Raw genomic sequence first — 26,597 nt, forward strand, 5'->3', positions numbered from 1 at the left:
ACTACAGTGGTCAACTCTATTCTCAACCGCTTAAACGAAGAGTCGACTCTCAACCGGCAATTCCTTACACATGTGACACATGTGACACGAACCAAACATTTTTTTCTTTATATTTTTTAATATTAAAAAACTCTCACATTACAAGTCAACTCCTTGCTGTCGAAGACTTAATCCTGAAACTTGAGCTAAAATTAATAACCGAACGATTTACGTGAACAAAGTTTTTCCTCGTCTTTGGAAAATCACGTTCCTATTAACTACTGCGATTGAACAACATAATTGATTTATTTTGTTTTATGTATAGTTACATTAGATTACATTATTATTAGATTATCATTTATAAACACGACCCGCTGTTCTTCATTGTGTTGCTTGGATGCGTCCTGGTTGCTATGGAGACGTGTAAACTTAGCTGTCATGGCTCGGCTGGTGAACCTGTACAGTCGGATCGATCGTATTAAAGAGCAATATTTTATCAGGAACAGGTAATCAAACACTGTAAATCAAACTGTAGTGTTCTGTTTGGACCGATCTGCTATTATTTGGTATTATTATTTCTTTATATTGTCCGGATGATCATACATACAACATACAGCAACAAGTCCCATAATGGGAGCGACCACGACGATAACAAACACAGTAAGATTTTCTGATTCACTGATCAGATCTTTTACTGGTTATTTCTGTTACAGGATCGCTGAGGAAAACAGACAGACAGAAAATGAAGCCGCTATTAAAATCCAAAGCTGGATTCGGGGCTGCAGAGTGCGCGCATACCTGCAGTAAGTGTGTTTAAAATTCTTTTTTTTCTTTTTTTTTTTACAAATCAATATTGTACACAAATAAAAATAATTTATAAAAGCAAGAAAAACAGACAGACAGACAGACAGACATACAAAGAAAGAAAGAAAGAAAGAAAGAAAGAAAGAAAGAAAGAAAGAAAGAAAGAAAGAAAGAAAGAAAGAAAGAAAGAAAGAAAGAAAAAGAAAAAAAGAAAGAAAGAAAGAATATAAGAAGACATACACAGCTAGAGAGAAAGACAGGCAGACAGAAAGACACAGCAAGAAAAACAGACAGAAGAAAGAAAGAAAATAAAGAAAAGACAGACAGCTAGAGAGAAAGACAGACAGACAGATAGAAAGAAAGACAGCTAAAAAGAAAGACAGCTAGAGAGAAAGACAGACATAGAGACAGCTAGAAAGAAAAAAGACACAGCAAGAAAAACAAATAGACATACAAAAAAAGAAAGAAAGAAAGAAAAGACACACAGCTAGAGAGAAAGACAGACAGACAGACAGACAGACAGGAAGGAAGGAAGGAAGGAAGGAAGGAAGGAAGGAAGGAAGGAAGGAAGGAAGGAAGAAAGAAAGAAAGAAAGAAAGAAAGAAAGAAAGAAAGAAAGAAAGAAAGAAAGAAAAGACACACAGCTAGAGAGAAAGACGGACAGACAGACAGACAGACAGACAGACAGGAAGGAAGGAAGGAAGGAAGGAAGGAAGGAAGGAAGGAAGGAAGGAAGGAAGGAAGGAAGGAAGGAAGGAAGGAAGGAAGGAAGGAAGGAAGGAAGGAAGGAAGGAAGGAAGGAAGGAAGGAAGGAAGGAAGGAAGGAAGGAAGGAAGGAAGGAAAAAACACATAGAAAAAAGAAACGGAAAAGACAGACACAGCAAGAAAGACAGAAAGAAGGAAAAAGAAAATGACAGGACAGGACAGTGAAGGGAAGAATTGTGCAGCACTAAACACAGTAAGGGAACACTGTACTGAGTGGCAGCAGCTGCTTTCTAGTGTTTCCAGGAACCCAACATGCCGGAGACTAAAGTGATAGCTCAGTGGTTAAGGTACTGGACTAGTAAACAGAAGGTTGCCGGTTCAAGCCCCGCCACCACCAAGTTGCCACTGTTGGGTCCCTGAGCAAGGCCCTTAACCCTCAATTGCTCATCGTGTTCCGCTCACTGTGTAAGTCGCTTTGGATAAAAGCGTCTCCTAAATGCTGAAAATGTAAATGTAAATGTGAAGTCCAGCCCTGGGCTACGTTTTCTCTGGACTCTAGAACACTAAATCATTTCTCTTTTAGTCTTTAGGCAGAGAAATTAGTGAGCGTACTCGCTGCTCCAGTAACGTAACCTCCATATATTTCTGTGCAGTCAGCAGACAAACTTCCAGACAGTAGGTTCATTTAGATTACTTAAGTTAATTGATCTGTGCGTTAAGTGGTTAATTAGGCACAATCTGAGTGCCTTAAGTGCAGCTCATGGGTTAGCACCTCCTCCATGTGTGTATTGATTTCCCGGGGTAATAAATGGTCTTTATGAAACTCATGGCCTCGTCGGGTTCGGCATTGCTATTGACGTACATTAAGAGGGGAGCTGGTGAGGAACGAATGCAAATGTACAGTTGTCCCCAAAAAAAAAAAATGGAGATATTAATACCCTGAACAGGAACGCTTAATATAATGGAATGTGATTGACTTGGGATGTTATTGCAGCTATCTGCACCGGAACGCCACCGTGATCCAGAAAACATGGCGGGCTTTCATGGCACGGCAGCACTTTAGGCAAAGGTTAAAGGTAAGCGGCGCACTCGTGTAATATTGATTATGCTCTAAAAACCCTAATTAACATTCCAATTACAGGCAAGCCATGATCTCCATCTCAGACAGGTTTAGGATTCAACAGTGCCCATTGATTTACTGCAGATTTCTTTACTACGCCACTCCTTTTTCTTTTAGTTTTTATATATATATACAGTGTATCACAAAAGTGAGTACACCCCTCACATTTTTGCAGATATTTAAGTATATCTTTTCATGGGACAACACTGACAAAATGACACTTTGACACAATGAAAAGTAGTCTGTGTGCAGCTTATATAACAGTGTAAATTTATTCTTCCCTCAAAATAACTCAATATACAGCCATTAATGTCTAAACCACCGGCAACAAAAGTGAGTACACCCCTTAGTGAAAGTTCCTGAAGTGTCAATATTTTGTGTGGCCACCATTATTTCCCAGAACTGCCTTAACTCTCCTGGGCATGGAGTTTACCAGAGCTTCACAGGTTGCCACTGGAATGCTTTTCCACTCCTCCATGACGACATCACGGAGCTGGCGGATATTCGAGACTTTGCGCTCCTCCACCTTCCGCTTGAGGATGCCCCAAAGATGTTCTATTGGGTTTAGGTCTGGAGACATGCTTGGCCAGTCCATCACCTTTACCCTCAGCCTCTTCAATAAAGCAGTGGTCGTCTTAGAGGTGTGTTTGGGGTCATTATCATGCTGGAACACTGCCCTGCGACCCAGTTTCCGGAGGGAGGGGATCATGCTCTGCTTCAGTATTTCACAGTACATATTGGAGTTCATGTGTCCCTCAATGAAATGTAACTCCCCAACACCTGCTGCACTCATGCAGCCCCAGACCATGGCATTCCCACCACCATGCTTGACTGTAGGCATGACACACTTATCTTTGTACTCCTCACCTGATTGCCGCCACACATGCTTGAGACCATCTGAACCAAACAAATGAATCTTGGTCTCATCAGACCATAGGACATGGTTCCAGTAATCCATGTCCTTTGTTGACATGTCTTCAGCAAACTGTTTGCGGGCTTTCTTGTGTAGAGACTTCAGAAGAGGCTTCCTTCTGGGGTGACAGCCATGCAGACCAATTTGATGTAGTGTGCGGCGTATGGTCTGAGCACTGACAGGCTGACCCCCCACCTTTTCAATCTCTGCAGCAATGCTGACAGCACTCCTGCGCCTATCTTTCAAAGACAGCAGTTGGATGTGACGCTGAGCACGTGCACTCAGCTTCTTTGGACGACCAACGCGAGGTCTGTTCTGAGTGGACTATGCTCTTTTAAAACGCTGGATGATCTTGGCCACTGTGCTGCAGCTCAGTTTCAGGGTGTTGGCAATCTTCTTGTAGCCTTGGCCATCTTCATGTAGCGCAACAATTCGTCTTTTAAGATCCTCAGAGAGTTCTTTGCCATGAGGTGCCATGTTGGAACTTTCAGTGACCAGTATGAGAGAGTGTGAGAGCTGTACTACTAAATTGAACACACCTGCTCCCTATGCACACCTGAGACCTAGTAACACTAACAAATCACATGACATTTTGGAGGGAAAATGACAAGCAGTGCTCAATTTGGACATTTAGGGGTGTAGTCTCTTAGGGGTGTACTCACTTTTGTTGCCGGTGGTTTAGACATTAATGGCTGTATATTGAGTTTTTTTGAGGGAAGAATAAATTGACACTGTTATATAAGCTGCACACAGACTACTTTTCATTGTGTCAAAGTGTCATTTTGTCAGTGTTGTCCCATGAAAAGATATACTTAAATATCTGCAGAAATGTGAGGGGTGTACTCACTTTTGTGATACACTGTATATCCACGCCAAAAATGGTAAAACATTAAAGTGGCATTTGTGCATGTAACTCTGTATTGTAGTGCCTGACAAAGGTTTGATAAAGTAATCCCTCACCCATGTGGTTATATCAGCTATTGTTGAGTGGCGGTTCTGATGCAGTGCCGTCACAGGCGTTCAGGTTAAGCTTGCACCCTTGGCCTTATCGCACTGACATTCCTTCCAGTTCCTTTTTTTTTTTTTTAAATGTGTTGCAGGCCTAAAATGCAGGAATGGATGTTTGTTAACAAATGAAATGAAATGAATAATATTTGACTGTAAACAACAGTAATCTTTAAATTGTATTACAATTTTATCGTAACTGTACAGTTTTAATAGTTTTACAGTAAAATAAATCATATCCTCACGTTGTGACTAGTCAGCTGTTCCCAGTGGGCCGGGATCGATTATTAAACCCAGAACAGAGTGATTTGTAATACATCTCCATTAGTCAGCAGCCCAACTCCTATAGATTTGTTCTGTTGTGTCGCTTCAACACGGGTCTGTATTACTGATCACGTACTACTGGATTACTGACTACACATACGGTAGAATCACTCAGTGTGGATCAGTGATTGAACTCTAACTCTGTATCCTTCTTTTCTTTCAGACGGCATATTTCCTCATGAAGAAACATTACTATGATGCGATGGCTGTCAAGGTAAACGCATCTTTGACTGTTTAGGGAGTCAGGAGTCAATTCCTTATAGATCAATCGTGTTGAGACGTATCCAGAATTGATGACATTTTGGTACAGGTGGGGAAGGTTCTTTGTATACAGAGTTTTAAACTACTAAAAAAAATCAGCTTCATGTCTCCCAGGTTGCCAGGTTTTTCCACTTAGTAGCTCTTAAGATAACAGATACTAGGCCAGGTCTGAAAAACTGTTCTTTGGCATATATATATATAGGGGTTTTCCATATGTCTACCAATCTAATTGCTAATCGCCGAATTGCAATGCTCCCCCCTTCCCCTTGTATCAACCCTGCGCTGGTCAAGGCGAGCTGAGCTCTATAAACCCTATGAACTCTACAAATAGGCGCCCTAACCAGACAGCACAGGGTGCAACTGTACAGAGACAATAAAGCCCTGTAGATCCCCGACTGTCCTCCCTCAGGCACAGCCAACTGTGTCTATGTGGGTGCCCTATGGAACATTATAAATGATAAAATTAAGGTTTTCCTCATATTTGAGTGGGTGGGATATATTACACACCAAGTGAACATTTCATCCTCAAAGTTGATGTTAGAAGCAGGAAAATTGGACTAGCGTGAGGATTTGAGCGAGTTTGACGAGGCCAGATTGTGATGGTTAGATGACTGGGTCAGAGCATCTCCAAAACTGCAGGTCTTGTGGGGTGTTCCCGGTCTGCAGTGGTCAGTATCTATCAAGAGTAGAGGAAGAAAGGAACAGTGGTAAACCGGCGACAGGGGCATGGGCGGCCAAGGCTCAGATTGGTGAAGAAGTTAATGCTGGTTGTGATAGACAGGTGTCTGAATACACAGTGCATTGCAGCAGCAAAAGGGGGGCCAACACAATATTAGGAAGGTGGTGATATTGTTATGCCTGATCGGTGTATAACTGCTAGGATGCCATTTATGTAACATTTTATCTAATAGGCATTTTTATTTTTTTAGGGTTATTTTTAGGGTTATATTTAGATTTTTGTTTCTAGTTTCCATTTTTATTTGATCAGTTCCGCATGTTGTAATTACGACGGCGATAAATCAGAAAGCTTTGTATTTTAGTGACGCTTTGGCACTTTTATTGGGGTATCGATACGTCTCGCAATGAAACTCTAGCTTTACGGGCCCTTGTAGCATTTCCCGCCGAAGCGAGACTTTACAAGCCATACAAAACGTCGCTTTATTGAAAAACGCTAATGCTTCGAGTTCAATAGAAATTGAGAACGAATAAAGATTTCTCCGGTTTCTCCGACACGAGCGTAATCGGAGTGGCCGAGTTCGACCTCTTCGCTGAGGCCACGGCGTATGAGGATGTCGGTCCTGTCAGCGCTTCCACACCAACAGAAGCTGCTCGACGAGGCAGATGTGTTTTACAGCTGTATTAAAATACAAAGTCATATGGCTAGGAAGATTTCTGAGGGAGAAATATAGGGCAATTCAAAAAAATTGGAGGATGAATTGGAACCCCAGTCTGGCTCTATTTATTTCAGTTCCTAAATCATGATTGGAACTCCAATCCAACTTTGCTGCTTCTACCACCCCCGTTTTGTCAGAGGACACACCCGATCTCAGAGGTCGGATTTGTGGCTGCACTGAGGAACCCAGTTGACCTCGTCCTTTAGTCCCTCAGGCGGCCAGGTCGGCAGCACCCATAGATTTAGTGGTCTATTGGATTAGACTGCTGCACCATTTGAGCACCTGTATGATATTTGACTAATTTGTGGTTTACATGCACATTAACCCTAACCCCGAACCCTAACCCCGAACCCTAACCCCGAATTCTAACCCCGAATTCTAAATAGATTTCAGCACTCTGGACAGACACTGAGAATACACTGACGAGTGCACCTTGTCACCTTGTCCAGATGCCCATTGGGCAGATAGTGCCATTAAGATATGAACCCCGGCTGCGCCACCCGAGCGGCCCCAATGTTTAAAACACTTTAAATCAATGCATTTCAAGAAGGAATTTAAGTACTTATAAGGAAATGCAGTCCCATTAATATTCTAACAGACTGTTACTGGTTTCCATTAGAAAACTAGTATTTCCTAATGGCTCAGTGTAACAAAGCACAGAAACCTTGGGCACTTCAGTCATTAACAGACAGACAAGAAAACAGGCTAAGGGACGTGGTACTGTTAGAGATCCAGGGAAACAGAGGCTAACGTGAGGATGAAACGAATACCATGGCACCATAGGTTATGAAAGGAAAAATGCAAAAATGGCGCAAACTGGCTACTTATGAATTAAAACTTTTCAGATTCGCAGTGCTTTAGCTGGGCGCGTTCACGAACAACGATTGGCTGTTGTTCATACAGGGTGGGAGCCGGACGGGACCTCATAACTGATGCCGTTACGAGCTCTGCTGACTGACTGATGGTGTCATCTTTTGATCAGGGTGTGTCTGCATACACAAAGCTGATCCACATATGAACTCGCCTCGTGCAGGTGAAAAGATGCAGTTGGATATTGCGCACATGTCGGAGGGGGCGTGTGTCAGATCATTGAGAGCTGTGCACCTTTTCCCGCCACCACTTCAAAATCCAATTCTATTCCCTCACCCTTGTTAGCAACACCCGATACGTTCGCCTATTAATACAAACCAGTGTTTACAAGCCAGCGCAGATTTGTATTGGATCTAATTGAGCAATACAAATTGAGCACCATTGATCTTACCCATCCGAAAGGTCAGCGAGAACTCGGATCCGCGACACGCTATTACTTTATTTAGAATTATTTATTGACCACTGATCAATAGCAATTCTTGTTTTGGTTTGTTTTTGGTTTATTATTTTTTTCTGCTGAGGGAATTAGCCTGAAGGACACGTGTCTGATCTGATGAGAGACAAAGCACAGTGTCATGTCCTGATGTACTTTAACTACCAAATGATCCAAATAGCATTATCATCTGGATCATTCGTTTTGAGTTTTTCTTGATGAATATAAAATTGTGGCTAGCGCAAATTGATCTACACTATATTGCCAAAAGTATTCACTCACCCATCCAAATCATTGAATTCAGGTGTTCCAATCACTTCCATGGCCACAGGTGTATAAAACCAAGCACCTAGGCATGCAGACTGCTTCTACAAACATTAGTGAAAGAATGGGTCGCTCTCAGGAGCTCAGTGAATTCCAGCGTGGTACCGTTATAGGATGCCACCTGTGCAACAAGTCCAGTCGTGAAATTTCCTCGCTACTTATATTCCACAGTCGACTGTCAGTGGTATTATAACAAAGTGGAAGCGATTGGAAACAACAGCAACTCAGCCACAAAGTGGTAGCCACGTAAAATAACAGAGCGGGGTCAGCGGATCCTGAGGCACATAGTGTCGATCGCTACAGACCTCCAAACTTCATGTGGCCTTCAGATGAGCTCAAGAACAGTGAGTAGAGAGCTTCATGGAACGGGTTTCCATGGCCGAGCAGCTGCATCCAAACCTTACATCACCAAGCACAATGCAAAGCGTCGGATGCAGTGGTGTAAAGCACGCCGCCACTGGACTCTAGAGCAGTGGAGACGTGTTCTCTGGAGTGACGGATCACGCTTCTCTGTCTGGCAATCCGATGGACGAGTCTGGGTTTGGTGGTTGCCAGGAGAACGGTACTTGTCTGACTGCATTGTGCCAAGTGTAAAGTTTGGTGGAGGGGGGATTATGGTGTGGGGGTTGTTTTTCAGGAGTTGGGCTCGGCCCCTTAGTTCCAGTGAAAGGAACTCTTAATGCTTCAGCATACCAAGAGATTTTGGACAATTTCATGCTCCCAACCTTGTGGGAACAGTTTGGGGATGGCCCCTTCCTGTTCTAACATGACTGCGCACCAGTGCACAAAGCAAGCTCCATAAAGACGTGGATGAGCGAGTTTGGTGTGGAAGAACTTGACTGGCCTGCACAGAGTCCTGACCTCAACCCGATAGAACACCTTTGGGATGAATTAGAGCGGAGACTGAGAGCCAGGCCTTCTCGTCCAACATCAGTGTCTGACCTCACAAATGCGCTTCTGGAAGAATGGTCAAAAATTCCCATAAACACACTCCAAAACCTTGTGGAAAGCCTTCCCAGAAGAGTTGAATCTGTTATAGCTGCAAAGGGTGGGCCGACATCATATTAAACTCTATGGATTAAGAATGGGACGTCACTCAAGTTCAAGTGTGTGAAGGCAGACGAGTGAATACTTTTGGCAATATAGTGTAGATCAGGGGTTCTCAACTGGTCTCAGCCCGGGACCCACATTTTCTCATGGTCATTAAGTCGTGACCCACTTTTATAGAATACAAACCAAACAAATTTATTTTTGAAAAATAGCCTTCAAAAACACATTTAAACATACATATGCATGCAAAGTGAATTTAAGAGCAAGTTTTTAAAGAAACTGAGGAGGACCATGCCAACTGCATGTATAAAAGTTACTACAATAAATTTAAATATCAAAACTGCATAAAATAAATAAGGCTACAAAACAAGATGCTTTCACCTAACCTGTCTTTTGTGGAAGTCAGTGAGACAGTTGGGCATGTACTTTACTTCTGATCAGAGTTTCAAAGTCTGGGGTGACAGTAGACAGAGTTACTCTTAGATCATGCTCAGTGTTCAACCTGTTTCTCTGCTTTGACTTGAGCTGGACCAAGGTAGAAAAGCCACTTTCACAAAGATAAGTAAGACGCCCGGAGTGCATGTTCTTGTTTGGAGCAAGATGCTGTCAGACACTTCTGTGATGCCTTCAGCTCATGAAGTCGTCTTTGAAAAAACTCCACCGGCTTGTCTTTACATGCGGGATGTTTCGTTTGTAAATGTCGCATTAGTTTGGATGGTTTCATGCTCTCATGTGCCAGCATGTGCTGTCCTCAATGAACGAAAATCCACATTTCAAATACTCCGGGTTGTATTTGCGTTTCGCCATCTTGCCTCCGAACATCATCACAAATTTAAAGAGAAGGGTAACCGGCAAACGAATGGTGGTTACCATGGCAACGAGAATGCTGTGCGCGTCTGATGCGTGCGTCTCTCTGTCTCTTTTTTTTCCAGATAAAAGACGAGTACAAAATCAGATGAGCATTAATTATTTTTAATTTTATTTTAATGTATTTATTTTTTACAAGCTGTCCGCGACCCGCCCAGAATGTGTCCGCGACCCACTTTTGGGTCGCGACCCACCAGTTGAGAATCGCTGGTGTAGATCATGTACTCTGTGACCCCCTATCGCTGATCAGTCATGAAGTGTGAATAATTAAAGATGGGATATTTTTCTCGACAGATACAGAAGCGCTGGAGAGGCTATTACGTAAGGAAGTATGTTCATAACTACTATGCACGGAAAAAGTACTTGACAGCCCTGGCCAAGAAGAACGACCAAATCAGGTAAGAGAATTAACTATAAAGTTACCAAATTAGGAGTGTTTGAATTGTGGAGGGCTTGTCCATATGAGCACAAGCTGTAGTACTACGTCTATGCAGACATGGATTGACGAGTTTGGTGTGGTGAAACTCCTGGACCTCCTGCTCTCCTGGTCCAAGCCCTATAAGCTCTACTCTTTAAAATAAAACAGCTACAGTGTAAAACAAGCATGCTGTAGGGTTGGGGAAAAAACTACATTTTGGTAAGCGTAGCCGTTTGGAGTCACATATTAATGTAGCCAATATATTTAGTAGGAAAACATCTTAAGGGTTGGGCTAAAATTAAATGGGAATTTGGTAAGTGCTGCTTGGATCAGTAACTCCGACTCCCACTGACGACACCCCAATCCACCCGAGACTTCGAGTCACTTAAGTGATGCTGCTTGCTTTTAATGGGGTTTCTCACCTATGAGTCACTTTCTCTAATGTACATTTACTTAGTAACATTTATTATTACAAGCTTTTTACACTAGCATATGTTTTGGGACGCTACGAACCCTCCGAGGTGCAATGCATCAGGGCATAGATATTACAGAACTCTGGAACTGTACTGGAAAGATAAACCAGAGGTATTCCCTCAACTGGCCAAAGTATAGAACCATCAAAAGCCTTTCCATATGAGTAGAGGCTGTTATGGTCGTTTAGGGGGTGGATGGCTGTGTTCAAAATAGCCTACTGCGTACTACTTGTGTACTGATGGGGCCCAAATCAATGTGCAGTATGTAGTATACAGTACATACCGAGTGCAGTATGTAGTATACAGTATATACTGAGTGCAGTATGTAGTATACAGTATATACTGAGTGTAGTATGCAGTATATACTAAGTGCAGTATGTAGTATACAGTATATACTGAGTGTATTAAGTAGTATACAGTATATACTGAGTGTAGTATACAGTATATACTGAGTGCAGTATGTAGTATACAGTATATACTGAGTGTATTAAGTAGTATACAGTATATACTGAGTGCAGTATGTAGTATACAGTATATACTGAGTGTAGTATGCAGTATATACTAAGTGCAGTATGTAGTATACAGTATATACTGAGTGTATTAAGTAGTATACAGTATATACTGAGTGCAGTATGTAGTATACAGTATATTCTGAGTGTAGTATGCAGTATATACTAAGTGCAGTATGTAGTATACAGTATATACGGAGTGTAGTATGTAGTATGCAGTATGTACTGAGTGCAGTATGTAGTATACAGTATATACTGAGTGTATTAAGTAGTATACAGTATATACTGAGTGCAGTATGTAGTATACAGTATATACTGAGTGTAGTATGCAGTATATACTAAGTGCAGTATGTAGTATACAGTATGCAATATACACATGATCACCAGTGAACATGTATCTTAATTCTGAGAGTCTGGCTTGGGCTGGAAATCACATGATGACTGATCACTGACCCCTAAAGGTCCCTGTAACAGGACTTTAATCCATGTAGCTGCTGCGAACGCATTAATTATTCAAAATTGTACTAATGGTTGCCATGTAGCGCCAGCCAACTGGAGCAATCTGTCAGCGACCCTGATTAGAGCACCCGTCGTCGTTGCCCTCTCTGAAAGCGCTGTAGGATTTGATTTCGACTCAAACGTTGGCTGTTATGCTTTATTAGATCGTGTAAGATGACAGGAGCCGCCGCGAGCCTCGGCGTTCCGGTACCCGTCTTCACGTGCGTATCCCGATGAGGTCCGGGTCCCAGGTCCAGCCCTGCGATTCCACAGCGAGACCCTGTGTAGTAGGACGATCCATTATTTGTCAAAAAGCCACTTAAATCTGCACAGGTCCGGGCTTGAGTAATTGCGAGCAAGCGGCGTGCAGATTTACCCAACGCCGCCGCCGTGCAGATTCCAGCGTGAATTATTTCTCTACCTGTAATAAACAGCTGGCTAACTGTTGTGTCCGGAGTCAGACGAATGTCTCTGTAATGTTCCGGCAAGGCAAATGTTTAATTTGGGAGCCCGGAGAGGAGAAATTGATGGACTCCTGGGTGGTGGGGCTAGTTTTGGCACTTGCGTAGCTATCAAGGACATGGCGGCAAGCGCGTTATTACAGCAGTGAAGAACTGTAGCATGAGCAGGGCAAAAAAAATAACAATCGATGCGATCCAACCAGTGCAGAGACCTGGATTTGAATCATTTAGGGGGGCATAGGTGCGCTACAGACGCAAACTCAAGGTGGAGGAATACTGAGAGCACAGCGTGTTATTCCATACATGTTATTAGGAAGCCACCACTGTCCAGTAAAAACAGAGGCTCAAGGTTCATCCTAGCATAACTGTCATGAGTGCAGTAGGGAATTGGCTACGCTTAAACAATGCTCACCTCCATTCAACATCATGCAATAGCTATAATGCTATCCCATATTAACCTGTGTTAACTCCTCATGGACTCACAAGGTAGTGTGTGTGTGTGTGTGTGTGTGTGTGTGTTGGGTGGTGTAAGGACACCCAAAGGTCATCACTATGAGCCTCTCTCGTGTCTCCCCACTGGTCCATCAGCACTAATGAGCTTCATGTGTTCCCCCATCGCCTCTCTCGGACACAGATTGAGATCCCCTCACCGGTAACAAATCTGTTTGGCTCTTGTCCACTACACCGCGATTAATAATGCGACGGAGATACGGGTCAGCGAGGTCGCACCGACTGAAGCGGCTGACCGCAGAAAAACACGTCTGGAGCTGGACCCAGAATGAGCAGATGCTGAAACTTCAAAGAGGAAATGATGGAAGTTTCTCAATTCCCAATGTTATATGTAATATAGGCTTACAGGGAGGGGGTGAACATCTGTACATCTGTATATTCCAGTCGACTGTCAGTGGTATTATAACAAAGTGGAAGCGATCGGGAACGACAGCAACTCGGCCACCAAGTAGTAGCCACGTAAAATAACAGAGCGGGTCAGCAGATGCTGAGGCGCATAGTGTCAATCGCTACAGACCTCCAAACTTCATGTGGCCTTCAGATTAGCTCAAGAACAGTGTGTAGAGAGCTTCATAGAATGGGTTTCCATGGCTGAGCAGCTGCATCCATGGTGTAAAGCACGCCGCCACTGGACTGTAGAGCAGTGGAGACGTGTTCTCTGGAGTGACGGATCACGCTTCTCCGTCTGGCAATCCGATGGACGAGTCTGGGTTTGGTGGTTGCCAGGAGAACGGTACCTGTCTGACTGCATTGTGCCAAGTGTAAAGTTTGGTGGAGGGGGGATTATGGTGTGGGGTCGTTTTTCAGGAGTTGGGCTCGGGCCCTTAGTTCCAGTGAAAGGAACTCTTAATGCTTCAGCATACCTAGAGATTTTGGACAATTTCATGCTCCCATCTTTGTGGGAACAGTTTGGGGATGGCCCCTTCCTGTTTCAACATGATTGCGCACCAGGGCACAAAGCAAGCTCCATAAAGACGTGGATGAGCGAGTTTGGTGTGGAAAAACTTGACTGGTCTGCACAGAGTCCTGACCTCAACCCGATAGAACACCTTTGGGATGAATTAGAGCAGAGACTGAGAGCCAGGCCTTCTCGTCCAACATCAGTGTCTGACCTCACAAATGCGCTTCTGAAAGAATGGTCAAAAATTCCCATAAACACACTCCTAAACCTTGTGGAAAGCCTTCCCAGAAGAGTTTCTTTATATGACATTGGTAAAAAGATGCAGTCTATGACTGTTTACGTCTGAGGAGGAGCATGATAGTCTCAGCTCTCTGTGACCAGTGTGAGGTGGTACAATAGGGGAACTGACCATGACTACGTTAGGCGGAAATATGGGCGGAAATGTAAAATAAAAGTTTTTTTTCTGCATTTTTAGGAGGGAGCTACGGGAATTAGCAGAGCATCAGAAAAAGGAGCGAGAGCGCATCGCTATTAAGAGAGAGGAGAAGGAGAAATATGTGCGAGCTCAACGACTTCACTTCCTCCTCAGCACTAAACAGGTCAGCAGCTTCTACACGTACACAAACGCTCTGCGCCAGTCGACTACTGTATACTACATACTGCACTCAGTACATACTGTATACTACATACTGCACTCAGTACATACTGTATACTACGTACTGCACTCAGTACATACTGTATACTACGTACTGCACTCAGTATATACTGTATACTACATACTGCACTCATATACTGTATACTACATACTGCACTCGGTATATACTGTATACTACATACTGCACTCAGTACATACTGTATACTACGTACTGCACTCAGTACATACTGTATACTACGTACTGCACTCAGTACATACTGTATACTACATACTGCACTCAGTACATACTGTATACTACATACTGCACTCAGTATATACTGTATACTACATACTGCACTCAGTACATACTGTATACTACGTACTGCACTCGGTATATACTGTATACTACATACTGCACTCAGTACATACTGTATACTACGTACTGCACTCAGTACATACTGTATACTACGTACTGCACTCAGTATATACTGTATACTACATACTGCACTCAGTACATACTGTATACTACATACTGCACTCAGTACATACTGTATACTACGTACTGCACTCGGTATATACTGTATACTACATACTGCACTCAGTACATACTGTATACTACGTACTGCACTCGGTATATACTGTATACTACATACTGCACTCAGTACATACTGTATACTACATACTACACTCAGTATATACTGTATACTACATACTGCACTCAGTATATACTGTATACTACATACTGCACTCAGTATATACTGTATACTACATACTGCACTCAGTATATACTGTATACTACATACTGCACTCAGTATATACTGTATACTACATACTGCACTCAGTATATACTGTATACTACATACTGCACTCAGTATATACTGTATACTACATACTGCACTCATATACTGTATACTACATACTGCACTCAGTACATACTGTATACTACGTACTGCACTCGGTATATACTGTATACTACATACTGCACTCAGTACATACTGTATACTACATACTGCACTCAGTACATACTGTATACTACGTACTGCACTCAGTATATACTGTATACTACATACTGCACTCAGTACATACTGTATACTACATACTGCACTCAGTACATACTGTATACTACATACTGCACTCGGTATATACTGTATACTACGTACTGCACTCGGTATATACTGTATACTACATACTGCACTCAGTACATACTGTATACTACATACTGCACTCAGTACATACTGTATACTACATACTGCACTCAGTACATACTGTATACTACATACTGCACTCAGTACATACTGTATACTACATACTGCACTCAGTACATACTGTATACTACGTACTGCACTCAGTACATACTGTATACTACGTACTGCACTCAGTACATACTGTATACTACGTACTGCACTCAGTACATACTGTATACTACATACTGCACTCAGTACATACTGTATACTACATACTGCACTCAGTACATACTGTATACTACGTACTGCACTCAGTACATACTGTATACTACATACTGCACTCAGTACATACTGTATACTACATACTGCACTCAGTACATACTGTATACTACATACTGCACTCAGTACATACTGTATACTACATACTGCACTCAGTACATACTGTATACTACATACTGCACTCAGTACATACTGTATACTACATACTGCACTCAGTACATACTGTATACTACGTACTGCACTCAGTATATACTGTATACTACATACTGCACTCAGTACATACTGTATACTACGTACTGCACTCAGTACATACTGTATACTACGTACTGCACTCGGTATATACTGTATACTACGTACTGCACTCGGTATATACTGTATACTACATACTGCACTCAGTACATACTGTATACTACATACTGCACTCAGTACATACTGTATACTACATACTGCACTCAGTACATACTGTATACTACGTACTGCACTCAGTACATACTGTATACTACGTACTGCACTCAGTACATACTGTATACTACGTACTGCACTCAGTATATACTGTATACTACATACTGCACTCAGTACATACTGTATACTACATACTGCACTCAGTACATACTGTATACTACATACTGCACTCAGTACATACTGTATACTACGTACTGCACTCGGTATATACTGTATACTACATACTGCACTCAGTACATACTGTATACTACATACTGCACTCAGTACATACTGTATACTACATACTGCACTCAGTACATACTGTATACTACATACTGCACTCAGTACATACTGTATACTACATACTGCACTCAGTACATACTGTATACTACATACTGCACTCAGTACATACTGTATACTACGTACTGCACTCAGTACATACTGTATACTACGTACTGCACTCAGTACATACTGTATACTACGTACTGCACTCAGTATATACTGTATACTACATACTGCACTCAGTACATACTGTATACTACATACTGCACTCAGTACATACTGTATACTACATACTGCACTCAGTACATACTGTATACTACGTACTGCACTCGGTATATACTGTATACTACATACTGCACTCAGTACATACTGTATACTACATACTGCACTCAGTACATACTGTATACTACATACTGCACTCAGTACATACTGTATACTACATACTGCACTCAGTACATACTGTATACTACATACTGCACTCAGTACATACTGTATACTACATACTGCACTCAGTACATACTGTATACTACGTACTGCACTCAGTACATACTGTATACTACGTACTGCACTCAGTATATACTGTATACTACATACTGCACTCAGTACATACTGTATACTACGTACTGCACTCAGTACATACTGTATACTACATACTGCACTCAGTACATACTGTATACTACATACTGCACTCAGTACATGCTGTATACTACATTCTTCACTCAGTATATACTGTATACTACATACTGCACTCATATACTGTATACTGTATACTGCATACTTCACTCAGTATATACTGTATACTACATACTGCACTCTGTACATACTGTAACCTGAGAACCCGAGTCAGTGCTTTTGTGATTGAGCTATTCAAGCACTGCCAGTACATGGCACCACAGCTGGAGAGTTTTGGACCGAAATCAACCGCTGTTGTCGCGCGTCACGTTCCGATGTCCAGCTGGGGGGCGACACTCACCAGCTGAGAAATATCTGGAGTTCTTCCCCTAACGAGCGCAGCCGTTTGCCGAGAACAGGACGCGCGCCATATATAATATTTTTAAATCCCTGCCGGCAACGGCTGGATAATTATGATGAACTGCTTGGGTCGCTTTTGATTCGGCGGCATTGCTCGGGGAGCGGGTATTTCATTTTGTTTTGTGGTCGTTCCACCTTCCCGAGGCCCTCGGCCATTTTCTGCGCCCGCTGCCGGGGCGAGAGGACACCGTTGCCAGCTGTCTGCCTTCGATGGACGGAAATCAGGCGGTAATATGTAGCGGCTAATGGCTAATGGAGAACAGATGTGAGGAAGCAGCGTGATAGTTGATTGAAGGGGATGGGTGGTGATGGTGGTGGGTGGGGTAATAAGTGGGCATTCTGTAGTGCTAATACTCATACCAGAAGGTTTATACCAGGAAAGGTACTTTGTTTTAGATCTTTTACCAAATTCAACCTGAGTGGACGCAAAAAAATACACCAAGAAAACGCATCAACACCTCACACAGGAGCTTATTAAAAAAACCCTACAAAGATCTAAGGATCATCCAGAGTAGTTAGCCGGTGTGCGTTCGCTCGCTTCTTACTTTGTTATAGAAGAGTACTCTTCGCATTTATTTACTAAACGTAAAGGAGCGCTTCTCAGAGTTCCATTGCTTTCAACGCTTGTAGTAAAGTGAATCCTCTTGCGAATAGATTCTTCAGCTGAATCTCGCTCGGCGCCAATCGATTCCTCTCTTAAACTATCCTTTTTTTTTAGTTTCGATTTTGTGAACAAGCATTCGGGATCTCGACTCGCGTGTCTGTTGATTGGTGGACTGAGTAGCTGGTTGTCTGACCACAGTCGTGGGTCCCATTTAGGGCTTTTCCCTTCTCTTAGTCATAGGATTTTTTGGTTCCTTTTTTTGTGGTCCTGGTTTCCTCGACGGATTTGTCTTAGTGGTACCAGACCACCACCCCCTCTCGTTACACTAGTGGCCAACTTTGTCTGCTGCAGACACTGTGCCGTCTGGGGGGTGTCCTGCTGACTCGAAGAGTTCAAAATTTCTTGACGTGAACAAGTGCAAGATAGAAGAAATCAGGTACATCACGGTTATTAAAAAGTGGAAATGTGATGTAACGGGTAAGGTTGGAAGGAGGTTGGACTCTTCCTTTTACTTCCACCCTGACTGTGTGTGTGTGTGTGTGTGTGTGTGTGTGCTAGCCAACTTCTGTTCCCACAGTCTGACCTTGTCGGGAGGAAATAGATGGGTCTTCTACGGTTCATCGTTAACCACAGAAAACTCTGGCCGACAAAAGTGGCCGTGCTGACATAGATGTAGTTGTTCGGTATGAGGGTCAACATCATTGCTCTTTTTTCTGGAAGTCTGAGCCAAGTTGGGAATTTACGACGTACCCCCCACCAGATAAAGCAAATTTAATAAACGCTGAGTCTTCGACGAGTTTTTTTCTTTTTCTTTACATTTTATACAAAGCGCTGGTGAGGCGTTCCTGCTAGCTGGAAGTCCTGACAGGTGTGAAGTGATAGATACGTGTCCGCCGACGGGAGGTGACGAGTGTAATTGTTTCGCCGAGGTTGAGCGATTAAAAGCAGGTTGATTTTCGGTAAGAGCGTGTGCATTGTTAGAAAGGGATTCGAACGGGTGACTACGAGGAGGACGGGGGCGATGAGCGGGAAGACGATGCAGTTCGAGACTTTGTTATGTCGTGATGTCATGGGCGTTGGCTGCGTTTTGGATGCACTGATATACGTATGAATGGAGAGCCCGGCGAATTCTGCAGGCTCGGAGGCTGTCCAAAAGTTTGTGGACACTTCTCCTAACTATTTGGGTATAACAGGTATAGAAAGTAAGATTTATCATACCGGCTTTGAAGCTGCATTTGTGTTTTCCAGTGGAGGGCTGCTTTGCCACCCTGATTCACCGCTTTGCTGCACAGTTTTTACAGCTTGCCACTGTAAAACGATTGAACGTGGCCAAGTTTGCCGCTGACTTGTTGAAATACCAACAATGACATGACACATGACGCACAGACAGACTTTTGTCTATAAACCCCATTAGCATTCCTAATGTTCCAGTAACGTGCTAATTGTTAAAAATACACAATATGAAACACACAAGGCTTAAAACATCCATCAGACAAACTCTCCCTATTTCTGTTGGCGTCTACTATTCGCAGTGTCCCGGTGTGTTCAACTCTCCTTTCCGACCCGAACCCGATGAGATGGAGCTGAGGCTGCGAGCGGTTAAGCCGTCGCGGACGAGATCTGCACCGAAGGAAACGACGACCACGAATCGACGACCTTCTGGCTTCTCATCTAGCGCAGAGAGGCTACCGCCTATACACAGAACACCACAGGTACGCAGTGTTTCCTCTAGAATTTTTTTTAGCAGCGGTGGCAGGCACCCTCAACCCCCCCCACACACACCCACGGCCCCCGTCCGGTGCAGCGCAAAATTAATTAAAAAGCAAAGAAGAATACATACACTACACAATAAACTTTACACACTATTTATTTTCATAAATTCAGTTGCATAGACTGCAGCCTGGCTTAGAGCACTTAATTATATCTATACGAATAAATATCTATATTCCCCTAAAGAAAAAAGCTTAAAGTGTGGCTGTGGATGGATAAAAAAATAACTCAATTGCATAACTTATTAATCACACTTTTCTTTCTTAAGACTGAAGCTTTGAATAAATGGATCTTTAAATTTAAAATAATAGAATCAATGTAAGAACAACACAATCAACACAACACAAATGATATTTATATTCAATACTTTTATTAATTGCAACAATATTCTGTGATGAATTACAAGTTAAAATACTAGTAATTCTTTGTATGGGGAGAAATATAACACATATATGTGTAGTGTAGTATACATGACAAACTGGATAGAGGAATCTTTTTTCTTTATTATAATTATAATATATTATATATTCCTCACTCCAAAATAATAGCCCTCTGCTTTTGTAATTGCGGTTTCATGTAATTATATAAATTCTGATGGAGCGGTGGCAATAATTAAGCAGCGGCGGGCCACCACCGCAAAGTACATGTAGCGGAAACACTGGGTACGTTCAGCCGAAGTGACTAACACTCGATACCTGACAGTGAGACAAACAAATGCTCTCAACCAGGGGTGGGCAAACTGTTTTGGCTCAAGGGCCACACTGGGTTTTAAAATTTGACAAACAGCCTGGGCCAGTAGCAGATGGGGGGGGGGGGGACTCATTACCTGAGAAGTTTAATTGCAGTGGGAACAGCATTGTTGATCACCCTTATCGACTCATAAAGTGCATTGACTTGGCTTTAGCAAAGGGAGGTAGTGTTGGGAGTGTGCCATCTAGTGGAATCACCTAGGTGGAGATCGTCCACCTAGTTGACGCATGCACACTGAGAGTGGGTGAAGGCGAATCTCAAATCAGCAGTCTGACCTCTCAAACGAGCTCTGCTCTCAATTTTGGGCTGGATTAAACCGCCTAACGGGCCGTAGTTTGCCCACCACTGCTTTAAACCAACAGCATTAGTCTGTTACTGGTTAACCAGTTGATTATTAACATTCCTCAACTCCGCAGCACAGCAACGAAGCATTAAGACAGTCAGATAATCACCTCTGTAGATCCCATCAGCGAGTGAACTGTAAATCCCACCCGATTAACTACATCTACACCGACCTCCCAGTCTAGCATCTCATCCGGTCCAGCTGTGAGAGGAAATCTCGCCATTTGTGTTATTTACGCAGCATTACTTTTATGCTCCCGGTTCCGATTATCGGTTTCTATGCGTGTAAAACATAAGTGAGCAGTAATGAGGCGTGAGCCATTTCGTTTTATCGCAGCCCTGAGTTGACCAAGCTGGCCAGGTCAGGCCGGGACAGACTGCGGGTCCGGGAGCCCGACGGTGGGCCAGTGAATTTAGACAGAAAGACAGACAAGCAGACGGCTTGATGGCTTGTTTGTCTGAAAACTGTAAACATGGAAACTAAACCCTCCACCCTTTGTTCGTTGTGATAAGCATCAGCCAATGACAGATTGATTACGGGTGCCGTTTGAAGCAGAGAAGGGATTGGTCAGTGCCGGGTGCTGATCCGGTCTCGATAGCACCAAGGGCGTTCGCGGCTGCATGAATTAAAAAGTCTGAAGGTCGGGGTAAAAAACAAAGAGCGATGTGTACACAGATCAGCCAGAACATTAGAACCACCCTCAAAAACATGCATAGCAGTGCCAGTTTCATAACGATTGTACATGTCACGGCATGTTTGAGTTAATAAAAGTGCAAAATGTCCACAGAGCACCAGGGTATTTGAGACCTGGACTTGGCAAAATAAGTCCACTGCCCTTCACTGTGAGTTAGTATATGAGTGAGTGATTGATGAACCGATGCCCTCCTGCTCTGCTCCCAGTGTTTGCAGGAAGGCTCTGGACTCCCTAGACCACTTACGACTACTTTACACTTTGCCTTACATGTACATTTGTGGGATTTTTGCTCCCCGTTTCTGGTACAGCTTTTAAAACAGTATGTGAGATTGTACAGTCTGGTAGTGTATTAATCATATGTCATCATTTGTAGAAATGACTGTTGCAGCTTACTTGTGATGCTCGACACTATAGAAGCAAAGTGCATTCATTCATAAGGCATTATTATTACAATTATTATTATTATTTTGTTATTATTATCTATTTTTTATTTATTTATAATTAACACTGAAATATTTTCTGGAAAAAAAAACTTTATTGGAACCTTTTGTTGACAATAAATAAGTAAGTAGCTTATTATTATTATTATTATATTTTATTCATTATGTGTTATTTAAAATATTTATTAATAAATTATGATTAAATTTCTTATCAGTTTTCATTATTATTATTGTTATTATATTGTATTATTTATTTGTTTGTTACTACTATTTATAACAATATGTGTTCATAATTATTATTGTTAATATTATATGTTAAGTATTTATTATTATTATATTATTTATTTATAATTAACACAAAAATTTTCTGGAAAATTATTAAATCCTAAACTTTTGTTGATGAACATTTAGCCTAGCCCAAACTACTTACCATTAAAAAGTAGCTTATTATTATTATTATTATTATTATTATCATTATTATTACATTTATTTGTTATTATAATTTATACTAATATTTATTCATAATTATTATTATTATTATTTATTTTTTACAATTATTTATAATTATATTTCTTTATATATTTTCTTCATTAATATTATTATTATTATATTATTTATTTATAATTAATGCTAAAATATTTTCTGGAACAAAAAATGTTATCCTAAACTTGATTGCAGAGAATTAGCTTGGGTACCGACTTAGATTCAATATCCTAAGTTTAAAAAGGTAGGGGGTGTAAATCGGCAGTATAAATTAATTGACTCTGTCGTATCCATTATTTACCTCACATGTAAGTTTGAACGTCTTAATGGTAAAAAAAAAATAATAAACGATGGAACAGAATGAAACTAAAAAGGAAAAGACCCACATAATGAAATTATTTGGTCAGTTTGGGTAAAAACAGGTTTCCAGTTGAAACTTTCAACAGTTCCAACAGCTCCCACTAGTGGAGGAACTTTTCTCTGTAAGCATATTGGGCCGGTTGGCACCAAGCAGGCACCATCAATACCAAAGCGAGCATGTAAACAATAAAACATTTACGTAACCTCTCCTCTTTTGTGTCAGGGGCCCTTCAGGCCGGCTGCGGAGGTGCAATGGCAGCGCTATCGGCCCCTGGAGCCGACCCTACGTGTGAACACGTCCATCACGGCTCTGGAGGAGGCCCGAGAGCAGTTGAGGAACCAGGAGTGGAGGATTCGCCTCATCGATCAGCCGTGAGTCCAGAACACATGTATGCGTTTAGGTGTGGCGGTATGTAGGTACAGTGAGGAGTTCTATATTCAGACTGCAGATGAATACTATAGTGCCGAAAGTACGTGGACACCTAGTTCTAGTTATTGAGAATAGGATTAGATTAGATTCAACTTGTGTACAGAGTACAAGTACAGAGCCAATAAAGAAAGGTAGGAAACCCACACAGACACAGGGAGAACATACAAACCACACAGAAAGGACCCAGACCGTTCCACCTGGGGATCAAACCCAGTCCTGGTCTGCAGTGGTCAGTATCTATCAAAAGTGGTCCAAGCAAGTAAGAGTGGTAAACCGGCGACAGGGTCATGGGCGGCTCATCCAACAGACGAGCTACTGAAACATATTGGTGCCAGATACCACAGCACACCTTTAGGGGTCTAGTGGAGTCCATGCCTCGACATGTCAGGGCTGTTTTGGCAGCAAAAGGTGGACCAAGACAATATTAGGAAGGTGGTCATAATGTTATGCCTGATCAGTGTAATTATATCAGATATACAGTATATCATATATATACAGACAAAATTGGCCTGCTGGGTGGGAAAAAGAAGTTGTGTTATGACCCTGGCTAGTAGTGCAAGGCGACTGTACAGAAGTGAAGGAACGTGGAGGTTGGTGCATGACTCTCCATACGCAAGACTGGTGCAAAGTATGTGCGAATAAGGAGGGATCAGTGGACCGGTCACGCATCAGACGATATATATGTGTGATCCCCAGGAACAGAGACTAACTACCTACCTAAATCTGCTTATTGTCTCCTTACTGTCCCAACTTTTTTGGAATCGGTCACCAGTGTGCTCGCACTGTTTCCTGCTTCTAATAAAAGGTCTGCAAAGTCAAACACTCAGACACTCACCGTCTCTACGATCTCCATCACTCTCACATTTCCCAGGTCCGAGCTGCCAACGGACCCCCCCCCCGCGAGAAGCCGAACTTCCCTTAATGGGCGCCGATGAATAAAAACCAGCCTATTAAAATGCAATTCGGGAGGTGATGAAAGCTGTAAGCTGTGAGCGAACCGGCCGGCTCGCCGAGGACGCACGCCGGGGCCGCATAAATTTTTACTCGGCGATGGGCGTCCCTCGTGCGCATTAGCACGGGTCGCGGTGTAATTAGTCTTGCAGGAGGACTCGTGTCTCCGCCGGGGAAGGATGTCGGTGCGAGGCTATTTTTTAGTTGTTTTGTTACGGCGGCGTATAGTTGTATCCTTGACGCGTACGGGGGGGAGGGGTTTGGGTTGGCGGCTCTTGTCAGATCAAGTAAATTATTTTTCTCCACCCCCCATGCATGATTACCCTCAGGAGAAAAGGCAATTATGAAGAATTCGTATGTCGAGGATGATTTATAGACAGTTTACCTTCAAAGTGCCTTCAGATGAGACAGTTCCATTTAAATACTTAGTTCCTGAACCACCAGTTTGTAAGATAAACAGTACTATTAATTGTTTTACGACCATTCAGAGTAGTGGTAGCCTGGTGCCGGGCTGCCGCACGTCATAATTGGGCAAAAATATGATACACTATATTGCCAAAAGTATTCACTCACCCATCCAAATCATTGAATTCAGGTGTTCCAATCACTTCCATGGCCACAGGTGTATAAAACCAAGCACCTCGGCATGCAGACTGCTTCTACACACATTAGTGAAAGAATGGGTCGCTCTCAGGAGCTCAGTGAATTCCAGCGTGGTACCGTTATAGGATGCCACCTGTGCAACAAGTCCAGTCGTGAAATTTCCTCACTACTTACATTCCACAGTCAACCATCAGTGGTATTATAACAAAGTGGAAGCGATTGGGAACGACAGCAACTCAGCCACCAAGTGGTAGCTACGTAAAATGACCGAGCGGGTCAGCGGCTCCTGAGGCGCATAGTGTCGATCGCTACAGACCTCCAAACTTCATGTGGCCTTCAGATGAGCTCAAGAACAGTGTGTAGAGAGCTTCATGGAACGGGTTTCCATGGCCGAGCAGCTGCATCCAAACCTTACATCACCGAGCGCAATGCAAAGCGTCGGATGCAGTGGTGTAAAGCACGTCGCCACTGGACTCTAGAGCAGTGGAGACGTGTTCTCTGGAGTGACGGATCACGCTTCTCCGTCTGGCAATGGCCAATGGACGAGTCTGGGTTTGGTGGTTGCCAGGAGAACGGTACCTGTCTCACTGCATTGTGCCAAGTGTAAAGTTTGGTGGAGGGGGGATTATGGTGTGGGGGTGTTTTTCAGGAGTTGGGCTCGGCCCCTTAGTTCCAGTGAAAGGAACTCTTAATGCTTCAGCATACCAAGAGATTTTGGACAATTTCATGCTCTCAACTTTGTGGGAACAGTTTGGGGATGGCCCCTTCCTGTTCTAACATGACTGCGCACCAGTGCACAAAGCAAGCTCCATAAAGACGTGGATGAGCAAGTTTGGTGTGGAAGAACTTGGCTGGCCTGCACAGAGTCCTGACCTCAACCCGACAGAACACCTTTGGGATGAATTAGAGCGGAGACTGTGAGCCAGGCCTTTTCGTCCAACATTATTGTCTGACCTCACAAATGCACTTCTGGAAGAATGGTCAAAAATTCCCATAAACACACTCCTAAACCTTGTGGAAAGCCTTCCCAGAAGATTTGAAGCCGTTATAGCTGCAAAAAGTGAGCCCACATCATATTAAACTCTATGGATTAAGAATGGGACGTCACTCAAGTTCATATGTGTGTGAAGGCAGACAAGCGAATACTTTTGGCTATATAGTGTATAGAGTACCAGGTGATGAACCTCTACCTAAGATGCACAGGTTCTCATCTCTGTTGGTTCTATGAAGGTTCCTTATCAGACTAAAGATTATAGATGAGGGTGGAAAATAAAAAGGCCTTTTATGGCAGAACCAGCTTACAGGAGATGCCAGGACTGTCGTTTGTGTTTGTTTGTTCTGTGACCAGCCAAGCCGATGCCCAGAGGACGCTTGGCGGCGCTCGGGCAGACACCTCTCGTACCGTGCCGGATAAATCTTCCTCCAGGCAACGTGTCTTGGGAGCAATTTACAAAAATCAACCGCACTGTAATTAACATCTGGCATTTTTCCTGAGCA

At 42.8% G+C, this 26,597-nt stretch overlaps 1 protein-coding gene across 2 annotated transcripts in view; it reads left to right on the forward strand.

The window, feature by feature from the left end:
• The first annotated feature begins 379 nt into the window (after positions 1 to 379).
• Positions 380 to 26,597, forward strand: part of spata17 (spermatogenesis associated 17) — a 37,455-nt gene continuing 11,237 nt past the window's right edge. The window contains exons 1-8 of one of the 2 annotated variants that reach the window (XM_063008071.1): positions 380 to 485; positions 693 to 782; positions 2,484 to 2,565; positions 5,015 to 5,065; positions 10,345 to 10,448; positions 14,296 to 14,419; positions 19,809 to 19,988; positions 23,340 to 23,488. In XM_063008071.1, the coding sequence (XP_062864141.1) occupies positions 418 to 485; positions 693 to 782; positions 2,484 to 2,565; positions 5,015 to 5,065; positions 10,345 to 10,448; positions 14,296 to 14,419; positions 19,809 to 19,988; positions 23,340 to 23,488 (848 nt within the window). In that variant the 5' untranslated portion in view covers positions 380 to 417. Of the gene's footprint in view, positions 486 to 585; positions 783 to 2,483; positions 2,566 to 5,014; positions 5,066 to 10,344; positions 10,449 to 14,295; positions 14,420 to 19,808; positions 19,989 to 23,339; positions 23,489 to 26,597 lie in introns of those variants that run through there. The other variant, XM_063008070.1, reaches the window with a different exon arrangement.

The sequence above is a fragment of the Trichomycterus rosablanca genome, chromosome 13 (assembly GCF_030014385.1).
Source record: "Trichomycterus rosablanca isolate fTriRos1 chromosome 13, fTriRos1.hap1, whole genome shotgun sequence".
Lineage (NCBI taxonomy): Eukaryota > Metazoa > Chordata > Actinopteri > Siluriformes > Trichomycteridae > Trichomycterus > Trichomycterus rosablanca.